At 42.0% G+C, this 25194-nt stretch overlaps 1 protein-coding gene and 1 long non-coding RNA gene across 2 annotated transcripts in view; one reads left to right on the top strand and one right to left on the bottom strand.

Moving 5' to 3' along the window:
- LOC143273716 (uncharacterized) overlaps window positions 1-21898 on the top strand; it is a 50167-nt gene extending 28269 nt beyond the window's left edge. The window contains exons 2-3 of the long non-coding RNA XR_013051902.1: window positions 313-373; window positions 21759-21898. This is a non-coding gene — a long non-coding RNA (uncharacterized LOC143273716). The remainder of the gene's footprint in view (window positions 1-312; window positions 374-21758) is intronic.
- Ptpn22 (protein tyrosine phosphatase non-receptor type 22) overlaps window positions 1-25194 on the bottom strand; it is a 70937-nt gene that overhangs the window by 39833 nt on the left and 5910 nt on the right. The window contains exons 3-7 of the mRNA XM_076573759.1: window positions 21876-21948; window positions 21075-21132; window positions 19335-19473; window positions 10202-10318; window positions 9775-9877 (exon numbers count right to left, since the gene is read on the bottom strand). Coding sequence (XP_076429874.1) covers window positions 9775-9861 — 87 coding nt within the window. The 5' untranslated portion in view covers window positions 9862-9877; window positions 10202-10318; window positions 19335-19473; window positions 21075-21132; window positions 21876-21948. The remainder of the gene's footprint in view (window positions 1-9774; window positions 9878-10201; window positions 10319-19334; window positions 19474-21074; window positions 21133-21875; window positions 21949-25194) is intronic.

Genomic DNA, 25194 nt, shown 5'->3' with positions numbered 1-25194 from the left:
GACAAAGAATGCAGCAGGGTCGAAAACCTGATAGGCGACAGCAGAAACCGGGGAACTCTGAAAAAAGGAGCAAAAGATGAAAAGCAGGACCACCAGGGCTGGAGTGAGGTTTGGGAAGAAAGAATAGGCCAGGGGGTCAAAGCAGGGCCTGTTGGTCCCCTGAAGAGGCAGTCTCAAGAGAAATTGATGTACGAGTCTATGAGAGAGTAAGATGAGGAACCATCAACCCATGGATCCTGAAAGAGGGCGGGACATGTGAGAAACTTGACTCTGTATGCTTATAAGCTAACAGTGAGTTCCTTTTTTCTGTAGACTGGAGTCCATTTCAAGAAATGAGAACAAAATGGAGATCTTGTTCACAGAGTCAATAAGTGTAAGTCTTACACATGTTTTTCTTAAATGTTAATAAATAAATTAAGTCATTTCCAAAAGGGAACAAAGAAAGATGGAAGTCATGAGACTGTAGTATCTTTGGCTTGAAACACGATGCTACAGTACAGAACAGAACATGCCGAACTCTTTCCACTCCCAACCCCTTTTCACTTGAGAGATTTTAATGTGGTTCTAGATAGACAGACATTAAGAAATTAGGCATATAATCAAATACTGACAACAATTTTATTTTTAAAATTTGTTGATGTATACTAGTACTTCTCAACCTTCCTAATGCTGAGACCCTTTACAGTTCCTCATCTTGTGGTGACCCCCCAACCATAAAATTATTTTCATTGCTATGTCAGAACCGTAATTTTGCTACTGTTATGAATTGTAATATAAATATCTATATTTTCTGATGACTTAGGTGACCCCTGTGAAAGGGTCATTTGAAGCCCAAAGAGAGTATTTTGTAAAAAAAGAACTGAATTTGAACAAATTCTTAGACTGGTGGTTTCTATCTAGCAGTTTGCTCAACTTTTAGCACCTGCCTTGGCACTGGGAAAATAAAACAGCAGGAGCCTGAACTGGGAACACCCGTGGAGCTTTGGGTGAAGGTGGTGGTTCAGAAAGGCTCCTGCACTTTTACTTTTCTAGCAAGAACATCATGGAAAGGCTACATGGGCAAGCTTTCTTATGTCTCGTGTCAGCAAGGCTCACTTCAAACCCAGGACTCTGAGGCCTGCAGGGATGAATTTGTCCTTGCGGTCAGTGTTTCTCCAGGTTCCGCCGCTGAGCACAGTTGGTGCTGTCACATCACACCGAGCATTCTTAGGAAGGGCACCACTTTCTTTGTGGCTCCCTTCTGAATGCCTTTTGTAAGGACTTGTGCTTGCTGACCTCCAAGGTGCTACTCAGCACAAGGAATCTTATCATTTATTAAGGATGAAAGCAAGCACTTTATATCATGGAATGGGTGTACTGGTTTATTTTTACATTAAAAAATAAATTTTGGGGCCAGCAAGATGGCTTGGTGGGTAAAGGCACCTACTACCAACTTGACAACCTGAGTTTCATTCCTGGGACCTACATGCTAAAAGGAGACGATCAGCTCCTGAAAGTTTTCCTGCTCACAACACCCTGTACACACACACACACACACACACACACACACACACACACACACACACGCAAAGATTTAGATCTTGGAGGAGTATTTGATACCACAGGACAAAGCATCTTCAATGTTTTCAGAGTTGAGCAATATTTTGATTGTATAATTAGCAAGCAGATCCAAGAAAGCCACTTCATATAAATAGGTAGTGCAATACAAAAAATAGCAGAAGTATGTTCAGGGTCATATCAGAAAATTTTGGAAATTCTATCCTAATCTCAAATCAAAATTCATTTAATGAATATTTAAATGAAGCTCAATCAGCAATGCAAACCTCAGTTTTTAAAATGAAATGTTCTAACATGATACAGTGCAAAAATATACTAATTTGACACTTACTCAGAGGAACAGTGGTAGAAAATACTAAGGTGTTGTTTTCCATAATTAAACCATCATGTTTCTAGGAACAGAAAACTGTGTGTATACAATTGTACCCATAAATGAAATGTACATACAGATGACATGCAATTCATTTGGTAATAGTCAAACCAAGCAGAGGCGTTTCAGGCAGTGGTTGTTGTTGGTACATGGCTCACTGGCAGGCTAAGTGCAATCTGAGCATGTAAGTGTTCCCAACCAAGGCTGCAGGAAAAGCAGCACCATGCAACACTGGAATGTACTTGAATTTGAATCGAGTTTTGGCTGTTTGGCATTCAGAAACCTATTCTCGCCAAATTTTTCTCGACTCAGTTCAGTTACATGACCCACAATTTAAGAAGCTCGTATACAGAAGGCATAGCAGATATTGTCTTTTGGAGAGAAAATAAATGAATGAAACTTGGCCCTGTCTAGTAACTAAGGGGAGAACGGAACCAGAGTTTGTCTGTCTCTAGAGCTCTGCAAGCTTGCTTCTTGACACCTTGGGAATACAGATGTTTACCAAGCTTCCAACAGGACTGAGAAAGTATGAGTGCCAAGGGATGGAATCAGGGGCTTAGATCCCTACAGCTAGTGGACAGGACTGTTAACAACTGGAATGCATGAAGAGCTGGCCCTGCGTGGACAGTCACTGGGAACAAGACAGGCAAGGGTGTTCCATGGCATGGGTTAAGGGAGTAGCTGGGTAGGCAGCAGTCAAACAGGAGCAAGCAAACGAGACATTGAAATTAGGTGTGGAAATATGGGGAAATGTCGAGGGACCTGTCAAAACCATTCTGGGACAACTGCAGACATGGGACTAGATGGTCCTGAGCAAATGGCTGGAGGCGGGGTCAGGAAAAACCAGCTTTAGAGGTAAACACCTTTATTCTGGTGGTGGTGGCAAAAACCTTGCACCTTAATAACTACAACATTTACTTCAATAAAGGCTTAGTGGCATGCTCACATGACAGGCTCATCCTCACGAGTTGTTTCAGCTCGACAAATGTTTGAGCACTTGCTATGCAGGGGGTCCTGTGTTCACAACCACTTGCTTAGTACCAGTACTGAAAATACACATAGAACCAAGATGTTTCCTGGTCTATGAGAGATAAAATCTACAGAAGCTATGACAATGCCAGCCACACTTCTAGTAGCATTAGCACTTGAATCCAGCTGTTAGAACTGGGTTTTTCCTATCAGAGCCCAATATATCCTTCATATGTAATACATATGTCTTCATATTTAATAACTGCAATATTCATACTTCCTATAAAAATCCTCATCCCCAAGAAACAAAGTTCCTTTCTCTTGTTTAAATGGTATCCACCAGTTTTAAGGATTGTTTTTTTAACAACAACAACAACAACAACAAAAACCACTTTAAATGTAGACTTTTTAAAAGTTAACACATATTTCATGACTAGGCTGTGATGTAGCTGAGTGCCTGAGTGGTAGAACCTTTGCCTAGCAAGGGCAAGGCCCTGGATTTGACAATCTGTGTGTGTGATAAAGATAGACTCACAGCCAGACCAGGACACACAAGCCTGGGATTCAACTACTTTCCTGGAGGGGGGGGGGGACGGTGAGGGGGAACAGGAAGGGGTCTGAGGCAGGAGGATTGCAAGGTCTGCCTGAGCAACTTAGTGATACCCTGTCTCAAAATTAAAAAGAAAGAAAGGAAGGAAGCCAGGTGGTCGTGGTGCACACCTTTAATCCCAGCACTTGGGAGGTAGAGGCAGGCGGATCTCTGTGAGTTCAAGGGCAGCCTGGTCTACAGAGTGAGTTCCAGGACAGGCTCCAAAGCTACACAGAGAAACCCTGTCTCAAAGAAAAAAAGGAAGGAAGGAAGGAAGGAAGGAAGGAAGGAAGGAAGGAAGGAAGGAAGGAAGGAAGGAAGGAAGGAAGGAAGGAAGGAAAGAAGAAAGGAGGGGAGGGAGGGAGGGGGAGGAAGGAAGGAAGGACAAGCTTAGGGTAAGAGTAATAACACTACATTTTGAGGCCAGCAAAGCTACAGACCTCTCTGTGCTGAACCAAATGGGGAGTAGCAGCTGTGTTGGTTAGTTTTTGTCAGCTCAGTACAAGCTAAAGTGACTTGAGAAGAGGAAATCTTGATTGAGGAAACACCTCCTTCAGATGGGTCTGTAAGCAGGTCTGAAGGGCATCTTCTGACTAATGACTGAGGGAGGGTCCAGGGCAGTGCCACCCCTGGGCAGGTGGTTCTGAGATGTGTAACAAAGCGGGCTGAGTACACCATAAGGGCAAGAGTGTAAGCAGCATACCCGCCCCCCCACCCACCCCGTTTCAGTTCCTGCCTAGAGTTCCTGACCTGCCTTCCCTGAATGATGGATTGTGACGTGGAAGTTTAATCTAGAGAAACCCTTCCCTCTCCAAGCTGGTTTTGGTCAGTGTTTTATCATGGAAACAGGAAAGCAAACTAGAATACCCAGTGACTACTTGACATCCTTCAACACTTTCTCTATCGTCACAACAAGAATGGCATCTACAGAACCTTGGCAGAATTCACAACTAGAAAAAAACCTGAGCTCCAGCTACATGCAACACAATCGATAAACTTTTCAAATAAGACACAAAACGTTTGACACAATTTCATCTACATATAGTTTAAAAACATTTAAAAGCTATTGTTTAGTGGAATAAGTATGGCAATGGAAAATGTACTCAGATAGTGTTGCCTTCTATCTTTTTGGAGGTCGGGCTGTGATTATTGGGAAGAACAGCCAGGGGCTCTCTGTGCAGCCAGTGTGTGTGTGTGTGTGTGTGTGTGTGTGTGTGTGTGTGTGTGTGTGTGTCCCCGTCCGTCCATCTAGACAGGGTCTCTCGTAGACTAGGCTGAGGATAAGCTTGAACTCCTGATCCTCTACCTCCCATGTGCTGGGAATACAAGTTTATACCACCAAACCTGTTTTTTGTGTGGTCCTGTGGATTAAACCCAAGGCTTCCTGAATGCTAAGCACCCATTGGACCACTGAGTCACATCTCTTGCCCCAGCAATCCTATTTCTTGATTTGAGAAATACATATGCCTGCTTTTTACTAATTATGAAGCTGATGCCTATGTGTAAAGCATTTATTGTATAGATGTTATCCTTTATAATTTTCAAAAGTTTAAAGCATTAACTCCAGTAGGTCACTTGGAGGCAATCATTGAGAGCAGCAAGGGCACAGGGTGTGATATTAGATGGCACATTGTTTGAAATTTCAGTTCTACTGTGAGCTGTGTGACTGTTTTGTGAGTGTGTGGTGCTGGGGAGTTGAACTTGGGGCCTTGAGTGTGCTAGATAGGCATTCTGTTGCTAAGCCGATGGCTGAACTGTGTATCTTTATTTTTTCTAAATTGTGTTTATCTGTTTATTCAGTAGGAGGTAGGCTATGTGTGCATGGCATATGCACAGAGATCAGGGGACAGCTTGCAGGAGTCGGTTTTCTCTTTCTACCATGTGGATTCCAGGGATCAAACTCAGGTCATCAGGCTGGTCAGCAAGTGCCTTTACCTTCTGAGCTATCTTGCCAGCCAGAACTATTTGTCTTTTGGTAATCTGTTTTACTATTTATGTCTTAGTATTTGCTATATATACAAATTATGGAGGACACCAATATGATCAGAATGAAATATGAACATTGCCTTTGTGAAGTTTCAATTTGATAAGGAAGCAGTAATTGTACCAAGTTAAAAATTGGAATTGTGGCCGGGCGGTGGTGGCGCACGCCTTTAATCCCAGCACTCGGGAGGCAGAGGCAGGCGGATCTCTGTGAGTTCGAGGCCAGCCTGGGCTACCAAGTGAGTCCCAGGAAAGGCGCAAAGCTACACAGAGAAACCCTGTCTCGAAAAACCAAAAAAAAAAAAAAAAAAAATTGGAATTGTGGTGAGTGCTATAAAAAGTATAGGTCATATCAACAAGACCTCATCACAGATGATTTGATCTATTCAGGTAGATCAAAAAGGCTGCTTGGGACTGGAGAGATTGCTCAGCAGTTAAGAGCACTGAATGTTCTTCCAGAGAACCCACGTTTGATTCCCAGCACCCACATAGCAGCTCACAACTGTCTGTAACTCCAGTCCTGGGAGTTACATTCTATTAGAGTGTAATAGAGTCCAACACTAGCCTACATGGGCACCAGGCATGCATCTGATGCACAAACATACATGTAGGCAAAATATCCATACAAATACATTTAAAATAAAATAATATTTTTAAAAAGATGTAGATTTCTCATGGCTGAGGACATGGCTCAGTGGTAGAGCACTTGCCTGGTATGTGCCAGACTCTGAATTCAATCTCTGCCATCACAAGAGAAGGAGGAGAAAGAGGAGAAGGGGGAGGGGACAAAAAAAGCCTGTCTAAGACATGACCACCAAACTGAGATCTAAGCAATCATTAAATGGTAGCCAGGTTAAGAGGACCACAAGGAACGTCTAAGGCAAGAGAAAACACACAGCATGCATTGGAAGGATACTGCATTTAGTACTGGCACTAGCATCTGCTGTCATAGCAGGCCTGCCCCTCCCAAGGTTCCCTGGCCAAACCAAGGGACAGAGAGACTCCTCAGTAAGTAAGGATATCTGTCACCAAGCCTGATGACTGAGTTCAGTCCCCAGGATCCACACGGTGGAAGAAGAGAACTCACTCTCCCAAGTTGTTCTCTGACTTTCACACTCGCTGTGGTACATGCATGTGTGTGAATACACACACACACACACACACACACACACTCAGCAGTGAAGAGGGCTTGCTGCTTTTGCTGAGGACCAAGATTCATTTCTCAACACCCACACAGTCGTTCACAACCCCCAGTAACTCCAGTTCCAAGGAATCCAACTCTCTCCTCTGGCCTCCACAGGCACCGGGCAGGTACAAAACTGCACAAATACACATGCAGACAAAACAACGCTCATACATCAAAAATACAAGTCTTTCTTCAGGAGAGGAGGGTGCTCTTGGCGGTGCCCACCTTTAATCTCCCATCACATAGGAGGCAGAGGCAGGCAGATTACTGAGAGTCTGAGGCCAAGCCTGGTCTACAGAGTGAGTTCCAGGCCAGCCAGGGCTAAAAACAACAACAATAAACACACACACACACACACACACACACACACACACACACACACACACACACACACACACACGAGAAGTGGGAACTGAAATCTGAGCTATGGAAGTAGGTTTTTTTTTTTTGATTTTTGTTTTTTGTCTTTGGAGGGGGGTTGTTGCACAGGAAATCTACACATAAATACATGTGCTGTTTGATTGTTGCCACCAAGGCAGTTAGCAGCAGCTTTGTGCCACAGAATTCGTTCTGAAATCTCAGAAACATCAAGTCCTGAGAAAACATCAAGAGCTTAAGGTGGACTGTGGGTAGTAGTCAAGCAGAAAACCTCCCATTTGATGGCACTATTTCCCTGGGCCAAGCTGGTCCACTGCCCAATCCCTCCCCACCCAAAGCTATTTTTCTGGTGTCTCCGTTGAGCCTTTAGGTGGGGCTGAGTGTGAAACTCTTGTTTTCCACTGGAGGACATGAGTCAGTGAGCAGTGAGGTTCCACTTAATCACTACCCCAAAACAAGGTTCTTAAAAATCAGGAGCAGGAAGAGCAGGGAAATGATTAACACAAAGTCAGGACAGTGATGACCCTTGAGTGCGGTGGGGTGGGTGGAGAAGCCTGCTGAGGTCGGGACAGTCGGGGATCTTCTGGAGTTTGACAGTACTGTAGTTCTTGATCTGAGTGGTGACTACACTGGCAATGGTCCCTTTATCATTATAGTCACACATTTTATGTAGTTTTCTAAATATATACGATAGCTTGAAATTACAAGCAGCCAAAAAAAAAAAAATACAAGCTGTAAAAAGTTCTTAAGCTGAGAAAAACATAACTAGGTTTATATCATTAAAAGACTTCTTGGGGCCAGGCATGGTGACACACACCTTTAATCTCAGCACTCAGAGGCAGAGCAGGTGGAGCTTTGAGTTTAATGCTAATCTGCTGTATAGAGTGAGTTCCAGGTCAGCTAGGGCTACACAGTGAGACCTTGTCTAAGAAAATTAGCTGAAGGTAGGACAAGGACAAGAAGCAGAGAAAACAGTCAGGAGGTGGCTGCCACAGTTTGGTGAGAGACTACAATTACCTCTACAAGGGGTGAAAATAGAGAGATACAGTCTGCTGTTTTGAAAAATACAACCAAAGTAAGACAGAAGCTGGCACCGCCTCTCAGCTCACTTTTCCCTCTAGATCCTGATATATTGGCTCAAGAAGAACAGTCAAAAGACAACCAAATAAAACAGACTCATGGGCAGCTCTACCGTGGCAAATCTACCCTGAGGACTTGTGGCAGAAAGAATAGAGTTTCATGACACCATGACCATATGAAAGTTGAGCTGGCATTATATCTCAGCATCAAAGTTGAGCTGCTATATGCCAGCCTACCGTGATATCTAATCACGACACCCGTTCAGTGAAAACTTCATAGAGTATTTTCTCATCTAATATCTGGTCCTAGAATGCTAGCTCTGGAAGACAAAGACATTTTGTTCACTGCTGTATCTTAGGGTGATGAAACAAAGTTAGTGTGCAGTAAGTGCTCAATAAATATTACTGAATGATCTCTCTCTCTCTCTCTCTCTCTCTCTCTCTCTCTTTTTGAGACATGGTCCCTCTAAGTTGTAGGTGCTAACCTTGAACTCACAATCCAACTCACCTCAGCCTTCCAAGTAACTGGGACTCTAGGCACCTCCATAATACCTTGTTCTCATTTAATTACTATAATTATTTGTGTATAATCATCACAATAATCTAATGAGGGTAGATAAGACATGTAACGTTATCCTCATTTTGTAAGTTAGAAAACAAAGATTTTCTTCATTTTTCTCAATTCAAAGCTAAAGGGCTAAGGCTTAACCTTCTTATAGTTCTAAAACACCAACTGGAAGCATTTCAAAACACAACAGGCTGGTGTGGTGGTGCATGCCTTTGGTCCCAGCACTCAGGAGGCAGAGGCAGGAGGATCTCTGTGAGTTCAAGGCCAAGCCTGATCTACATAGCAAGTTCCAGGCCAGACAGAGCTACACAGTGATACAAACAAAAAGCAAGCAAAACAAAAGAAACAAAACCATGACAGGTCTGCAGGTTCCACACTCTCCGTCACCCCTGACATGGAGAGACATAGCCTGCCCAGCTCGCACTAGTAACTGCAGCAACCCTCTGAGGAGATTCATTGTCTTCTGGATAATCAAGTCCACCTGCTCCCAGGCCCCCTTATGCCTCATGTCACTCACTGTCTCTACTCCCTACTCTGCCCAGGCCACCTCTCCAAACAATAGAAGTTAAAGAAATCCAGTTGTCACAAAAAAAGGAAACCGCTTGTTCTAATAATCAACATGTCAACAAAGGGAAAAGATTTTTAAAAAGTGGCAAACGGTAGTTTTGGTGTTCTTCAAAAACCTGTCATCCAAATGATATCCTATAGGGAGTCTAAAAATGCCACACTACATGAAAAGTTCCTCTTAGCCGCTTTCTTTTTAGTATCAATTAAAATTAGCAATTTGAAGCATAAATCATAACTCAAACACTCTCTCTAGATGCTCAAAAAGTGTTAATATTCATACATCTGTGTATACTTTCCACAGGATTGATAAACACAGAAGAACCCGCAGACACATTAAAACCAGCGTACCTGGGAAAACGCTGAGCACACAGACACAACAAAACTCAACCAAGTCATGTTTTCAGGTTTTCTTCCCCTCTACTCCGAGCCCTGCTGTTCACTTTGTCCTTACAGCAGTCTAGGCAGGTTAGACCACAGCAGACAGTTAAGGAGGATAGCTAACTCCTCTAAAACCATCACAGAACTCACCAGAAACTCATTGGCAAACTCCTCCTTGTTAATTTTCTTTTTCTGGGCCTCACTCAGTAACTGCTGCAGAATTTCTCTTTGGTCCATGCCGCAGAGCGAGAGTCTGTGAGTGAATGAAGGGAGGGCATGTCAAATGTGTGTCATGACCAAGACACCACCAAGAAGCCACTGCTGCTGCCTGAGCACAGCATGCTGGAGGCTGTGGTTTCCTGACGTCATCACAAGCCCTAGAGGAAATTAGTGCGAAACCAGCTCTGTGGTCACACAACAAAGCCATCATCTCCCTCCAGGGCCCTAGCGCCTTCCTCTCTCAACAAAGACACTCGGCTACAGTTCGAATGTAACAAAGAGGCTAACCAGAACAGTAAACCGTGGTCTGCTTAGGCTCGGAGACTGTTCCACTGTGCCACCTTCAAAGGGCACTCACCTCTCTTGTTGCTTCCCAGAGAAAAGGCAGAAAGAAGCACAGCTCTAACGTAAAGGTGAGTTCAGCCTTGCCACATCCCCCGTGAGCAGAAAGGCCTGGGAGACACCTGTCGCCCCTCTGCAGGCAAGGAAACAGACACTGAAGTTACCTATCTTCTACCTAGACTATTCTCCCCAAAGTCAGAGCAGGCAGTTTAGTTCAGAACTTGTCGAGCCTCTCCTATGGACCTCACGTTTTCTCTTAGAGGAAGCAAAGTCAACTGCTTCTGACAGGCAGCTCCCCCAGGGCTGGGGAAGTACTGGCTCCGTTAAGGGAAGTGTTTCATCTCTGCACCTCTGCAAACCTGTAGAAGCTGTGCTCCTTATCTGGGTTCTGCATAGAAACACGGAGAACACTGCTCTGTGTAGGATGGGAAGCTCTGGACAGGCAGTTAGCACAATGTCCCCACAACGCACTGCTAGCAAATCGTGAAGGAACAAAAAGGAACTAAAACTAAAGATTCCCTTGCTGAGAGTAATACAGATTCTAGGGCAGAGAGTCTCTAGAGAACTGAGCAGAGCAGTGCAATCTGGAGTCCCAGCTACTCCGGAGTGTCACCCAGCTGGAGGGTCACTTGAGTCTAGGAATTTAAAACACCTGGGCAACAAAGTGAGATCTCTCTCTCTCAAAAACCGAGAGACATAGAGAGACAGAGACAGAGAGAGAAGAAAGGAAGGAAGAGTGAAACAATGAAAGAGAGGGAGAGAAAGCCTAAAGGACTGATTCTCATGAAGACATTTTGACGTTTTTATCCTGCAGCCACTGTCTTGGAAAAGACCCCGTTGCAGGGAGCCATCCCATACTCATGGCACTGGTGCCTTGACAGGCAGGCTGTTCTAGAAAAAGCTTCCACGTCTCCGTTTGCATAAATTCTCCTCAATGGGTACAAATCCACCCAAAATCTAATTCAGTGTGAAAACACCCCCAAATGAATATATTATCTCCAAAGGAGGAAGTTCAACAAACAGTATGTTACAAAATTAATCTCAAGCATGAAAACTGGGAAAGGTGTAATTCGACTTCCTCAATCTAAGATACTGGCAATCCTTTCTGGTTGTGCATTATTCAAATCTCCTTCAGAAAAATTATGATTTTTGAACACAAAACATGCTGCATCCTCTTAGTTGAGTCCTTGGTAGGCAACTTGAAGTTAATATTCCAAATAAAGGAATTTCAATTGTAGTTCACATAAATTAAAATTAACCATTATTCTTGAGCAGTATTTCCTGAGACTAGAACAATGTCTCAGATTATCCTCATCTAGCATTAAAAGGAAATTTCTTACCACTGTAAATAATACAATGTTTGACTATTTTAAGACATACAAAATATGGAGAAATTTTATTTTTAAAAAGAACATAAAATTCTTCAGGGCATAGTGGTATATATTTATAACACCAGCACTCAGGAGGCTAAGATAGGAGAATTGCTACAAATTCTAGGCCTGTCTGGACTACATACCAAGACCCTGTATCAAAAATAAAATAAAATATTTTTAAAATTACAAGTTAATTATAAATACAATTACATAAAAATATGAAATTTAAGCCAAACTCAGAAAGACAGGTATCACATTTTTTTTTTCTTAAATAGGAATTGAGGTTAAAATGTGTGTGTGTAGCCGGGCGGTGGTGGCGCACGCCTTTAATCCCAGCACTCGGGAGGCAGAGCCAGGCGGATCTCTGTGAGTTCGAGGCCAGTCTGGTCTCCAAAGCGAGTTCCAGGAAAGGCGCAAAGCTACACAGAGAATGCCTGTCTTGAAAAACCAAAATAAATAAATAAATAAATAAATAAATAAATAAATAAATAAATATAAAAAATAAAAAAAAATGTGTGTGTAGAACATGAAAATAGACAGAGACTATGAAAAGGGAGGAAGAGATCTTTAATTTTTATTTTATTTTTTATTTTTTTGGTTTTTTGAGACAGGGTTTCTCTGTGTAGTTTTGGTGCCTGTTCTGGATCTCACTCTGTAGACCAGGCTGGCCTCAAACTCACAGAGATCCTCCTGGCTCTGCCTCCCGAGTGCTGAGATTAAAGGCGTGCGCTACCACCACCCGGCAAGAGATCATTTCAAAATGTGTATTATCATATATTAGTCATACATAAATGGATTGCTTTGTTACATTTTCATCTTGTACTTAATGTATTTTGATCACATTCTCTGCCCATACACTCTGTTATCCTCTCTTGTCCCCCCTCACTCCTAAGCCTTTTCATCTCCCCAGCTATGCCCCCCACCTCCACTTTCATGTCTTTTTTATTTTTTTAACCCAGTGAGTTTCCTTAGGGTTGTTTACAGGGGCATTGGTAGTTTACTATGGTCTGCACACTGAAGAAAATTCTCTCTTCCCCATCAATCATTAACTGCAGATAACTCTTCAGGGTGGGACCCCATGTGACAGAGAGTTGGCCTACTCAATCTTGTGTAGATCCTGTACAAGTAATATAGGGTGTGTGGGTTCACGAGTACAGCACCCAAGTCACACTCAGAAATCAGCGTCCACACCTCCTCAACCCCCTCCCCATGGCGCACATATTCTTGCTGTCCCTCCTTTGGTGAGGTTCCCTGTCTTTGTGATGGGGTGGTGAGTGGCGGTACAGGTGTCCCGTTTATTACTGAGCACTCAGCAGTCATTTCTTCTCAGTACTTTGACCAGCCGTCTCCACAGTCACTGCCTACCACTGCAGAAAGCTGTCTGATCAAAACTGAAAGCACCACTAGTCTATGGGCATAAAGTTATTTAGAAGGCAATTAGACAGGTACATCACGTTCATTGAGCAAAACCACAGCAGTAGGTGCCTTCCAAGTGCCCGTGACCTCTCCAGCCAGAGCTTCTAACCAGATTTACTGTACTGCTCATGGCAAAGAAAGCAGAAAGCTGCTGGTTACCCACCTAACAGCCATGCTGCTATTGCACCGTGAGCTCATATTGCCCATCCAGGAGGTATCATTGCACACAGTGTCCACAGCTAAATGACAGTGCTGAGGACAGTCCTCCCCCAGCAGCCTGCAGAGCACCATTCAGCACTGTGAGGTTTAAGCCAACAGGAAGGAAGCTTTCGCCACCAGCCTGATATCTGTATGTCCTGCAATCAAAGTGTGTGGCACGTTTGGCAACAAAGTCTTAGTTCTGGTGCACAGCCAGCAGCAGTGGTAACTGCCTGTGTGTGTGTGTGTGTGTGTGTGTGTGTGTGTGTGTATGTTTAGGGTCAGAGGCCTTCCTGGCCAACAACTCATAGGGGGTAGCCTGCCTCTGGCATTGGAATTTTCATTTAATAACCTATGGTTTCTAACGGCAGCTTTATTCACCCAGGTAGTTATATCTGTTTAAATTATTTTATTACTTGATTTCCTTATGGCTTTTTCATACATTGTTGGTTTTTATTTTATTGATTTAAAATGTTTATTTTTGAAATATGGTGGCATATGCCTTTAATCTCAGCATCAGGAGACAGAGGCAGGCAGATCTCTGTGAGTTTGAGGCCAGCCTAGTCTACATAGTAAGATTCTGTCTCAAAAAAAGAAAACAAATAACTAAATAAATAAAAATAAATAAGTTATTTTGCTTGTGTTAAAAATACTTTATTTAATTGTATGTTTTATGGATATTTTACCCACACGTGTATGTCTGTATGCATACCATATGCATTCCTGGTACCCACAGAGGCCAGAGATGGCATTGGATCTCCTGGAACAAGAGTTGCAGGTGGTTGTGAGATGGATGTGGGTGCAGGGAATTGAACCTGAGTCCTCTGGAAAAGCAACCAATGCTCTTAACTGCTGAGCCACCTCTCTAGAGCATACATGTCACTTTTGTTTGGTTCTCTCCCCCCCACCCCCTCTCCTTCCCAGTCCCTGCCGAAGCATTCCCCCTCCCAACATTCCCACGAGGTGCATGCTCCTTCCCACTCCCTGGAGACCCTTTCCTCCCTTTCATGGCTCCTGTCTCTACACACTCATGCCCACATAAATGAGAGTGAAAAGCTGGGGTCTGCACATGAGAGAGAACATGGGATATCTGCTTTTTGAGTTTGAACTACCTCACTTAATACAATATTTTCCAGTTCCATTTTCCTGCAGATTTCACAATTTTGTTTTTCTTTGCAATTGAATAAAACTCCATTTGTAGCTGTACTACATTTTCACTACCCATTCATCAGCTGGTAGGCATCCAGGCTGGTTTCATTTCCTTGCTATTGTGAATACAGCAACATTAAACATGTATGTACAAGTATCTGTGTGGCAGGAAATCCAGTCTTCTGGGTATATGCCCAGGAGCAGTATAAGTGAGTCATAAACAAATTCTATTTTTCATTTTTTTAGAAACCTCCACACTGATTTCCACAGTGGCTGCACCAGCTTACACTCCAGCCAGCAGTGTTAAGAGCTCCCCTCCCCACATTCTTGCCAGCTTTTGTTGTTGTGTTCTTGAAGAGAAGCATTCCGACTGGCTGAGATGTGTTGTTGTTCTTGCTCTTTTGGGGGCCCTGCCACCCAGCTCCCAGAGAAATCACACACAGAGGCTTATTCTTACTTATAAATGCCCAGCCTTAGCTTGGCTTGTTTATAGCCAGATTTTCTTAAATTATCTCATCCATCTTGGGCCTTGGGGCTTTTATCCTTCTCTTACTTCTGTATACCTTTTCTTTCCTTCTCACTCCATGTCTGGCTGGGTGGCTGGGTGGCTAGCCCCTGAAGTTCTCCTCTCCTCTCTCGTTCCTTCTTCCTCCTCCCAGATTTCTCCTTCTATTAACCCTCTCTGCATACCAGCCCTGCCTATCCTTTCTCCTGTCTTGCTATTGGCTGTTCAGTTCTTTATTATACCATCAGGTGTTTTTTTGTTTGTTTGTTTTTAAAGATTTATTTATTTATTTATTATGTATACAGCATGTATGCCTGCAGGCCAGAAGAGGGCACCAGATCTCATTGCAGATGGTTGTGAGCCACCATGTGGTTGCTGGGAACTGAACTCAGGACCTCTGGAAGAGCAATCAATGCTCTTAACCTCTGAGCCATCTCTCCAGCCCCCATCAGGTGTTTTAAATAGGCACAGTAACACAGCTTCACAGAGTTAAACAAATGCAACATAAACAAAAGTAACACACCTTAAAATAATATTCCCCAACAGAGATGGAATTGCACAGCAGTTTTTATTTACATTTTCTTCATATCTAAGGATGTTGAACATGTTTAAAAATATTTACTGGCCATTTGTGTCTTTTGAGAACACTCTGTTCAGTTCCTTAGTCCACTTTTTGACTGGGTTATTGTTTCCTAGTTGTTTAGTGTTTTGGGTTCTTTGGTATTCCGGATATTACGTCTTCCATCAGACAAGATTGTCTCCCATCCTGTAGGCTGTCTCTTCACTCTTTCTTTGCTGTACAAAAGTTTTTAATCTCATGAGATTTCATTTATTGGTTGTTGGCTTTATTTGCTGGACAGCTAGGGTCCTACTCAGAATTACTTTACTGTATATCTTTTTAAAATTCTGTATTTATTATTAGTATATGTGTTGTGATATGTGTGTGCATGGGTATGAATGACACATAAGGCATGTGGAGGTCAGAGGAAAACTTTTATGGAGTTGGTTCTCTCTTAGGATCAAACTCAGGTCACCAGGTTTATGTGGAAAGGCTATCATTATGCCATCTCACCAGCCCCTGATTCAGATCTATATCTTGAACTATTTTTCTATTTTTTTAATCAGATAATTTCAGAGTTTTGGGTCTTATGTATTCTACTGATTTCCAATCCCTACAGAATCTTTTTTCCCTTCTCATTGTCCCTGTCTAGTACCTGGACTCTACACACACTCACTCTCACATAAATGCACATGTACCAGTTAAAAGCTGGAATCTGTATCTGAGAGAGAGCACGTGGTATTTGTCTTTCTGAGTTTGAAATACCTCACATAGTACAACATAAGTCTTTGATTCATTTGGAGTTGATTTTTGTATGGGGCAAGAGATAAGGATCTGGTTTCATTTTTCTACATATAGGTATTAGTTTTTCCAGCACTATTTGTGAATGTGTATATATTGGTAGCTTTGTAAAAACTCAGGTGGCTATATCTGTTTTGGATTATTTCTAGATCCTCTACTTTACTCCATTAGTCTGTGTGTCTTGCTGGTTTGTTTTGTTTGTTATGGCTCTATAGTATAACTTGAAATCAGGAATACTGATACCTCCAGTATGAGTCTTTTTGCTGAAGACTGCTTGGGATATTGGGATCTTTCATGCTAAAGGAAGAAATCTTTAAAAAGTGAGGAAAAGAGAGGATAAGGTAGCATGAAAACAGAATAGAAGATTATTTGGGAGAGGAAGGAGACCAACAAAAAGGGAGATGGGGGTGGGAGAAGGCAGCAGGGGAAAGGATGAATGGACACAGAGTATAACAGCTGGGTATAAAAATGCCACAATGAAACCCATCACTATGTATACTAACTTAAAATACTAATTAAAAATAAAGTATGAAAGAAATAAAAGTGAATCAATTGTGTATGTCAGGATTAAGGATGCTTTCAATTATATTACTTTAATTAAGAAAAAAACACAACAAAATCCAACAATTTGTTCAACAGAGTTACCAACTACCTACAAAGTACAAAGCCATAAGTTAGGGATTGGGTTCGCTATATAAGGGAGCCAGAATATGGTGCAAGACCTGCAGCAGCTACTAAAGCATCTCAGAACTAAACAGGTAGACATGAATATTACTTAAAAATAAAACATTTTAAATTAACTTGCTTAGTGCAGAGTAACAAAATGAAGTTCTAAAAGGAAAATTATTTTCTGGGTCAGTAAGAGATAAGGTTTCAAAATGTCTTTGTTCCTTTGGAATACCCTCACTCCATTAAAATAAAAACTTTGTTAGTTTATCTATTGACTAATAAGGAATTCCACCTCACCTTAATTCTATCACACCACAATTTTTCTCTTATTCTAAATCCCTAAAATATAAATCTTTAGCTGGGAAAATATCTAATAATATTTATATCTATTTTCCTCAAATACAGAGAAATCTGGGGTGACTGTCCAGGCAGCCAGCTGTTTCTGTCATTTCTCTTATTTTTTGGAAGTCACCTGCTTGCACTTCCTGCTTACTTAGATAATATTATTTCCTTCTTGGATCTCTAAGGGAGTTGAAGATTAGATAGTTATAGTTTTCCTTGTTGACAAATTCAGAAAAGAAGCTCACTAAAGATGTGTAAAGTGTATAAGTTTGAAAGACATCAAAAGATAGTTTTCAGTTGGTAAGACAAGTTAGGATAGAAAGTGAATTAGGTACAACATTTTGGACTCACCAAAATGGGATAAATAATGGAGTATTTTCTCTGAATCTGTCAAATGTTAATGAATTGGGCATTGTTAATGTAATTCTTGACTGTATATATTATATATACTTATTGTACTTACTGTATATAGTTTTTCTTACATTAGTTATATAACCTTTTATTATTTTAGACAAAAAAGGGGAAATGTGGTGATATATTGTGTACCCTAATAAACTTGCCTGAGGATCAGAGGACAGAGCCAGCCACTAGATTAGACATGGTGGCACACACCTTTAATCCCAGCACTTGAGATCTCATGCCTTTGCTTAGGAAGCACACACACCTTTAATTCCAGAAAGTAATATGGCAGGGCAGATAAAGGTATATAAGGCGTGAGGACACAGAAACTCAGAGGATTTTGTAGAGGTAAGAACTAGTGGCTGGCTGCTCTGCTTCTCTGATCTTTCAGCTTTCACTCTGATATCTGGCTCTGGGTTTATTATTAAAAGACCATCTAAGATTTGAACAACAGGAAGGAACTAGAAATAAATAAGAAACTGGACTAGATGGATGGCTAGCAGTTAGTAGAGTTCAATTCCTAGCATTCACATCAGTTGACTCACAACTGCCTATAACTCCAACATCGAAGGGGATCTGAAGCCTCGGGCCTCTATGGGTACCTGCTTGATCATGTGTATACACACACACACACACACACACACACACACACACACACACTTAAAAAGAAATCTTTTTTTTAGAAAGTAAAACTTTCTTAGATGCTGCTATATCTTTTACCTAAAAGCTAAGCATCTGTAAGTAGTGTCTTATTAGAACTTCATAGTTTTTTAAATTAAAATGTAATTATATCATCCCCCCATTCTCTTTCCTTCCTCTAACCACACCACTCCTTCTCAAATTCCTGGCCTCTTTCATTGTTATTGTTTTACACACACACACACACACACACACAACCGACTGAGTCCAGTTAGTGCTGCTTATGTATATGATGTCAGGGATGACCTCTTGGTATTGGAGGACTAATCAATTAGGAGACTTGTCCTCAGGGGGAGGACTACTTCTCAGGATCTCCTCATTTCTTACTTGTTGTCTAGGGATGGGGCCTCATGAGATTTCCCCCTTCCATGTTAGTATGTCTGTTGGTTTGTCCTTGTTCAGGTCTTGTCTAGGCAGCCACATTGTTGAGGTGCCATGGGTACAGTTTCCCTGCCATTCCTAGGAGACACAATCTCACAGTAGACGTCCTGGTCCTCTGACCATTACACTCTTTCTGCCCTTTTGCCCGTGATGGTCCCCAAACGTTGGGTACAAGAGTTGTGTTGTAGATGCAGCCATGGGGCTGGGCATCCTATGACCGGTTGCAGAAGTACATAATTTTTTTTTTAAAGTATGCATCAGCTCTCAAAAGTTTGCTCTACTGTAAAATCTAAAGGTATTATAGGAACTTTGTGAGAAAATGAAACCGCAAAACCCCACTAGCTATAAGCCATTTCCTGATGAGACCACTCAAGCAAGCAGAAATCAAACTGAAGGAGGAAACAACAAAAACGTGTTTAATTTTGACAAATCCACTTAATTTCCACACTTTTATAGATGCTGAATGGCAAGAGGGCATAGGGCTACTGGATGAAAACAGTGTTGATTCATTTCTATTTTGTAGGAAGGTTAAGAGCTGGGGCGGGGAGCCAAGGTCAGCAAGTATCTAAAAGAGTTTATGAATTTGTCACAAAATACTTAAACCAGTGTGTCATAAACCCTAAGTGAACAGAACAATTCCATGCAATAAAAGACTCACAGGCGCAGTGAAAACCATCAAGAATGAGGCCTGGGGTTCGTAGGTGAGCCCCTGGAGAAGGGAAGAGTCACGCTCACTATGGCCCCTCCTTCTTGAGTTCAAAGGAAGAAGACAGCACAGAAACTCCACCGACAGTCACCTGTTCCAAGAGAGGGATCTGCCGGTTTACAGGAAAAACTTCAGTGTCATGGAGATTAGGAAGTACATCACACACACACACACACACACACACACACACACACCATTCAGGAATGATCATTTGGACAGGATAAAACAGTCCATAAGAAAACCAAGTACTCCAGGTGGTGGTGGCGCACACCTTTAATCCCAGCACTCTGGAGGCAGAGCCAGGTGGATCTCTGTGAGTTCGAGGCCAGCCTGGTCTACAGAGCGAGATTCAGGACAGGCACCAAAATGACACAGAGAAACCCTGTCTCAAAACAAACAAAAAAAGAAAAAGAAAAAGAAAAAGAAAAAGAAAATCAAATACAGCAGGGTTGGAGTGGCTCTTTAATTCCAGCGCTCCAGAGGCAGAGGCAGGCAGATCTCTGAGTTTGACGCCAGCCTGGTCTACAGAGTGAGTTCCATGACAGCCAGGACTACACAGAGAAGAAAACTTGTCTTGAAAAGAAAAAGAAAGAAAGAACAGAAAAGAAAAGCAAGTACTCTAGCTTCTCAGAGCAACCTTCTCTCTTTGAGGGGCCATGATTTTACCTTGGAAAACTCACCCACCCAATTTTAGCTTTCATTTTATTATTCATGTCTTTTCCTGGACCAGTGATTCAACATGGACTGTGTGTTGTGTTATACAGTCCTTAGTAATCATTCTTTTGGTCACCAGGTTCTATTGCTCCTGCTCCTTCCTCCTTAATGTCTTTTTTTGTTTTTATAGACAGGGTTTCTCTGTGTAACAGCCCTGGCTGTGCTGGAACTCACTTTGTAGCCCAGGCTAGCCTCGAACTCACAGAGATCCACCTGGCTCTGCCTCCCCAGTGCTGGGATTAAAGGCGTGTGCCATCACTGCCCATGGGGCTCCTTAATGTCTTTTTTTTTATTTCTGTGTTAACCACCATTCCCAGTTTCTAATCCATTCTCTTGCACTGATGAATTCTTAGATTATCTTCTTGCCTGTATCTCTCTCCCATTCTAGCACGTGGCAGTAAATGCCAGACTGAAATGGTTGAAATGTTGTTTTAATGGCACAGAACCAAAATACAGGGCCGAGGAGATGACTTATTGTGCTGGTAAAGTGCTTGCTGCACAGACATGAGGGCCTGTGTTTGGATCTCCAGCACCCACATAAAAGCTGGATGCTGTGATCTGTGCCTGTAATCCTAGCACTGGGGAGGTGAGACAGAGGGATCCCTAGTACTCACCTGCCAGCTAGTCTAGCTGAGTTGGTGAACTCCAGGGTCAGTGAGAGACCCTGTCTCAAAGAATGGTGCGGAAGGTGATAGATAGAAGAGTATGCCTGAGGTCAACTTCTGTGCATGAATGCATGCATGTGCATGCACCACACACACACAATCTTTATTAAAGAATGAAAAAATGAGTAGGCTATGGGAACAAATCTAGATTGCTTAGCTTGTCAGTATCAGCTGCCCTCTTCATCGACTGGCCTCACCCAACACTACCCAACCACATCACCCACAGACTGTTCCATTCCACCACCACCTCTTGTTGTTTTTACCTGTACCCCCAATTTTCACCAATAAAAATAAAGCCATCACACCTACTTACTTTTTTTTTCAGAACTCTTTCCTGCACCATTTCACCGCTGTCTTCTGAGTCTGAGTCCCTGTAATAGAATTACCTTCAGCTACATAAATTTTCTGAGTTTCTTTATATTTTTTATTCCTAAGTTTGAGAGTTTATTCCAAAGAGAACACATAAAACATGCCCTGTACTTTTAACTTATCAAAGGCAAGGACACTGCTATGCATTTGAAAACTCAGTGTTTAACATGGTTTTGAGTATACCTGCAATTCTGGGTGATAAAGTATGTTCTATGATGTGGTGAGAAATCCACTCTGACGTGGGTATCTAGGGCACCAGTGCCTCAGCTCTGTTGCCTGGCACAGTCTATACTTCTGCTTTCTGGGCATGCATTTTCACTGTGCCAGAAGATGGGCCTTCCCTACACGGAGGCCCTGGGAACCAAGCAAACAGTGAGTTCCTCACTGAGAGCCGCTGCCCAAGCAGCAGGGCTACTGTTGCAGAGAGAGCCATGCCCCTACTAAAGTTCAGAGTCCAGCTCAAAGAGGCCACAGTAGACACAAAGACAACCTTTTGACCTCAGGGACAGACTGGTAAATAGATGCAGGAGAACCTTCTAAAATCCCTCAGATGAAGCATGTCTGACTTGTCGTGTTTTCACATCATCCATGGTGGGACAATCCCTTAATCTGTTTCTTGTTTCTACAGCATTCTGGGACCTCATCAAGCTCTTCAGTTACTACTGCATACTTTCAGTCAGTGACCTTCCTCCACAGACTTTCAGTTAGTTACCTTCCCCCACAGACTCTACAGAGTCTGGTTTACCTTTGGTTTCAGAATACCGGTAGGCAAAGGTCAGCTGGTAAGTTCTTGTAGTTGAAGCAATTTACCCTTCTTTCTTTAAAAAAAAAAAAAGAGAGAGAGAGAGAGAGAGAGAGAGATAAGTGTTCTTCATGTAGTTTGGTTTAAAGATGTTTGAATGTAAAGCCTCATGTCAATCACTTATTCATTTGATAAATATTTATACTCTCCCTACAGATGCAAAAGAATTTAAAGAGATGCTAGGAACAGGTACAACAGCTACAGAAGTTAAGAATTCGTTCAACTAGGGATGATAAACACAGAGATAGCTATGACTTGATTATTCATGATAAGAATCACAAAAGCAATAGAAACAAAAAGTTTCTAGGAAAAAGTTAAGAAGCTGGCCATAGTGGTAAATCCCTGTGCTTAGAACACTGAGGAGGCTGAAGCAGAAGGATCATGAGTTCCAGGCCAGCCTGGGCTACATAGGGAGTTCAAGGCCAGAGTTCATGGATATGTACTTGGGAAGAATAGGTATAAATTATATTTAGGAATTCCTTTTTTTTCCATGTACTGATTTGCATCTGTAAGGGACAGACTTAAGAAAAAAACATCAAGTTAGAACGTTAGGAACTAATTCCAACTCACAGGAGTTTTAAATTGTACACAGCTCTTAAACTATCCCAGGCAACAGGTTAAGCTCTTTTCAAAATATATTATTTCATTTATTTTTTTCAACAACCTTGTGGCTCCTAATGATCTATTTTATAGAAGTGGAAATCAAAGCACAGAGGAATTAGGTCATTTGCCCAATATCACATCATTGTTAAAATCAGGCAATCTGAATGATTTCTGCCTAAGGGGTAAAAAAAAAAAAAAAAAAAAAAAAAAACCATAAAGTTCATCATCTGGAATCTGTAGTAACGTAAGAGTCAAAGGAGAATATCAGACATCTTAAATATTAGCAGAAGAGCTAACCTCTACTAAAGAGTAATAAGAAACTGCATTTCCGGATTATTAACCTATTGCTATTTGTCTAGGGAAACAGGAAATCAGCATAGTTTTGTAAAGTAAAAATATATTACCAGCACCATGTGTTCATTTTCCTACAAATGGCTAGCCAAGGGAGGAAGTGGTCAGCCTTGTTCAACTTCAGCCAAGTTACCAGTGCTTTATTTCTTAGTAAAAGGTAAGTGTGCTCTTTGGAATCCACCTTGATTACCGTCTTCTAATTTGTTAGATTATTAAAAACACTGAGATACACAGATCATAGAAAACATAAGCTTTGCTTCATGTCGCTATTACTTGTAAGACTAATAAAATACACGCTATCAACTGCTCAGGAGAAATTTCTGATTGGCTAACGACTTCTGAGAAAGCATGGACTGTACAAGAAACAACTCTTCAAAACTAAGTTTTGAAAAAAGGAGTTAAGTGTGAGAAGGCTCCGTGGGTAGAGGTGCTGGCCTTACCTCCAGGCATGACCACCAATCTTGGAATTTGCATGGTAGGAGAGAACTCACTCCTGCACAAGTTGTCCTTTGGCTTCCACATGTGTGCCATGGCATGTGCCCACACCCCATAAATAAATATAATTTTAAAAAGTTAAAGGCTTTAGTATCTTTAAACCTAAACCCTATCTATTACTGTTTTACAGAAATTGTCAACATTATAATAGATTTTTAAATGCTCAATTTTGCTTTAGAGCAGGGATCAGTAACTGTCCACAGAAGGCCAGGTAACAAATATTTTAGATTTGATGGGCCATATGGTGTGTGCTATAATGATATTCAACTCTGCTGTTGCAGTATGAAGACAGCTATGAATATGTGATTATTGATGAGTATTGCAACATTCCAGTAAAACTTTAATTACAAAAACAGAAAGCAGGGGCTAAAGAGATGGTTCAGTGGATAAAGGTGCTTGATGTGAATGAGTAAGACCTGAGTTCAAATCCCAAGAACCATGTAAAAGCCAGGCAATAGACGTAAGTGCCTGTAACCCCATCATTGGGGGACCAAGATGGGTAGATCCCTGGAGGCTGCAGACTAGTCAGCCTAGAGGAAACCACAAGCTTCAGGTTGAGTGAGAGGTCCTGTCTCAAAAAGTAAGGTGGAGAGGGATCAAAGATACTCAGCCTCAGCCTCTAACCTCCACTTGTGTGTCCAGGGGCATACATGCAGTGCACCACCACATACACATCAAAGGACAGACAGCAGTCCAGATGTTCTAAAGTGATGTTCTCAGACTGTATGTATCAGACTCACCTGTGAAATTGAAAATGTGGGGTTCTATGGCCCTAGCTACCCTTAGGAAATTGGTCTCTAAGAATGGGTTCTAGCAATGAGCAATTCACTGAGGTTCATGAGTGGTGTATAAACCATACTTCAGAAAGTTCTGTAGTATTATTGTGGATATTCACCAGAGAAGACTGCTTGGACATGGGTTTAAGCCAATAGGAAGTCTTCATTAAGCTGGGCAGTGGTAGTGCACAGCTTTAATCCCAGCACTCAGGAGGCAGAAGCAGTCGGATCTCTGTGAGTTAGAGGCCAACCTGGTCTACAGAGCTAGTTCCAGGACAGCTAGAGCTACACAAAGAAACCCTGTCTTGAAAAAAACAAAAAAGAAAAAGAAAGTCTTTGTTAGCTGGTCAGTGACTGCATTGGGTGTTTGGGTGCAGGAAATCATGATGATGGCCTGTCTAGCTGCCTCGAGAGACATGCTTCATAGATTTTTCAGGTTAGAGTCTGTGACTCCTGGGGCACTGTGCGTCTTTCAGTTCCTGAGAAACCAAGGCACTCCCCCAGGCAGTGTTCAGACTGCCTGTGTTTCTCCGTGTTCCCTAGAAGTCAGAGAAGCATATAGAGACTTGACAGGACAATTAATCTTAGACATTAATCTTATATACCCTGTATAGCTTGCAAACATCGTTGCAGCCAGACAACTACAACTGTATTGATCCTAGAAATTTCCATTGTATTCTGTTTCTAATAAAGGTATAAAAGCTGATTGCTTACAATAAACTTGTCTCAGCCTCAGTCTTGCTGAGACCCCTCTATCCCATCTTAATATGGTTTTCATTTCTCACCAACCATATCAAAAGACCCTGGCTTGGTAAGTAAGCACTGGCACTTACATTTGGGATCCCAGTGTAGCATTGAGCCTTTCTCCGGGTGAGTTTTAAGCCCAAAAACCATATTCTGGGTTGACATATGTACTGGTTAGTTTATGTCAACTTGACACAAGCTAGAGTCATCAGAGAGGAGGGAGTCTCAACTGAGAAAATGTCTCCATAAGATCTTGCTGTAAGGCTTTTTCTTAAACAGTGATCTGTGGGGAA

This window comes from Peromyscus maniculatus, chromosome 6, assembly GCF_049852395.1.
Source record: "Peromyscus maniculatus bairdii isolate BWxNUB_F1_BW_parent chromosome 6, HU_Pman_BW_mat_3.1, whole genome shotgun sequence".
NCBI lineage: Eukaryota > Metazoa > Chordata > Mammalia > Rodentia > Cricetidae > Peromyscus > Peromyscus maniculatus.
This window is presented reverse-complemented; position numbering and strand designations above follow the sequence as displayed.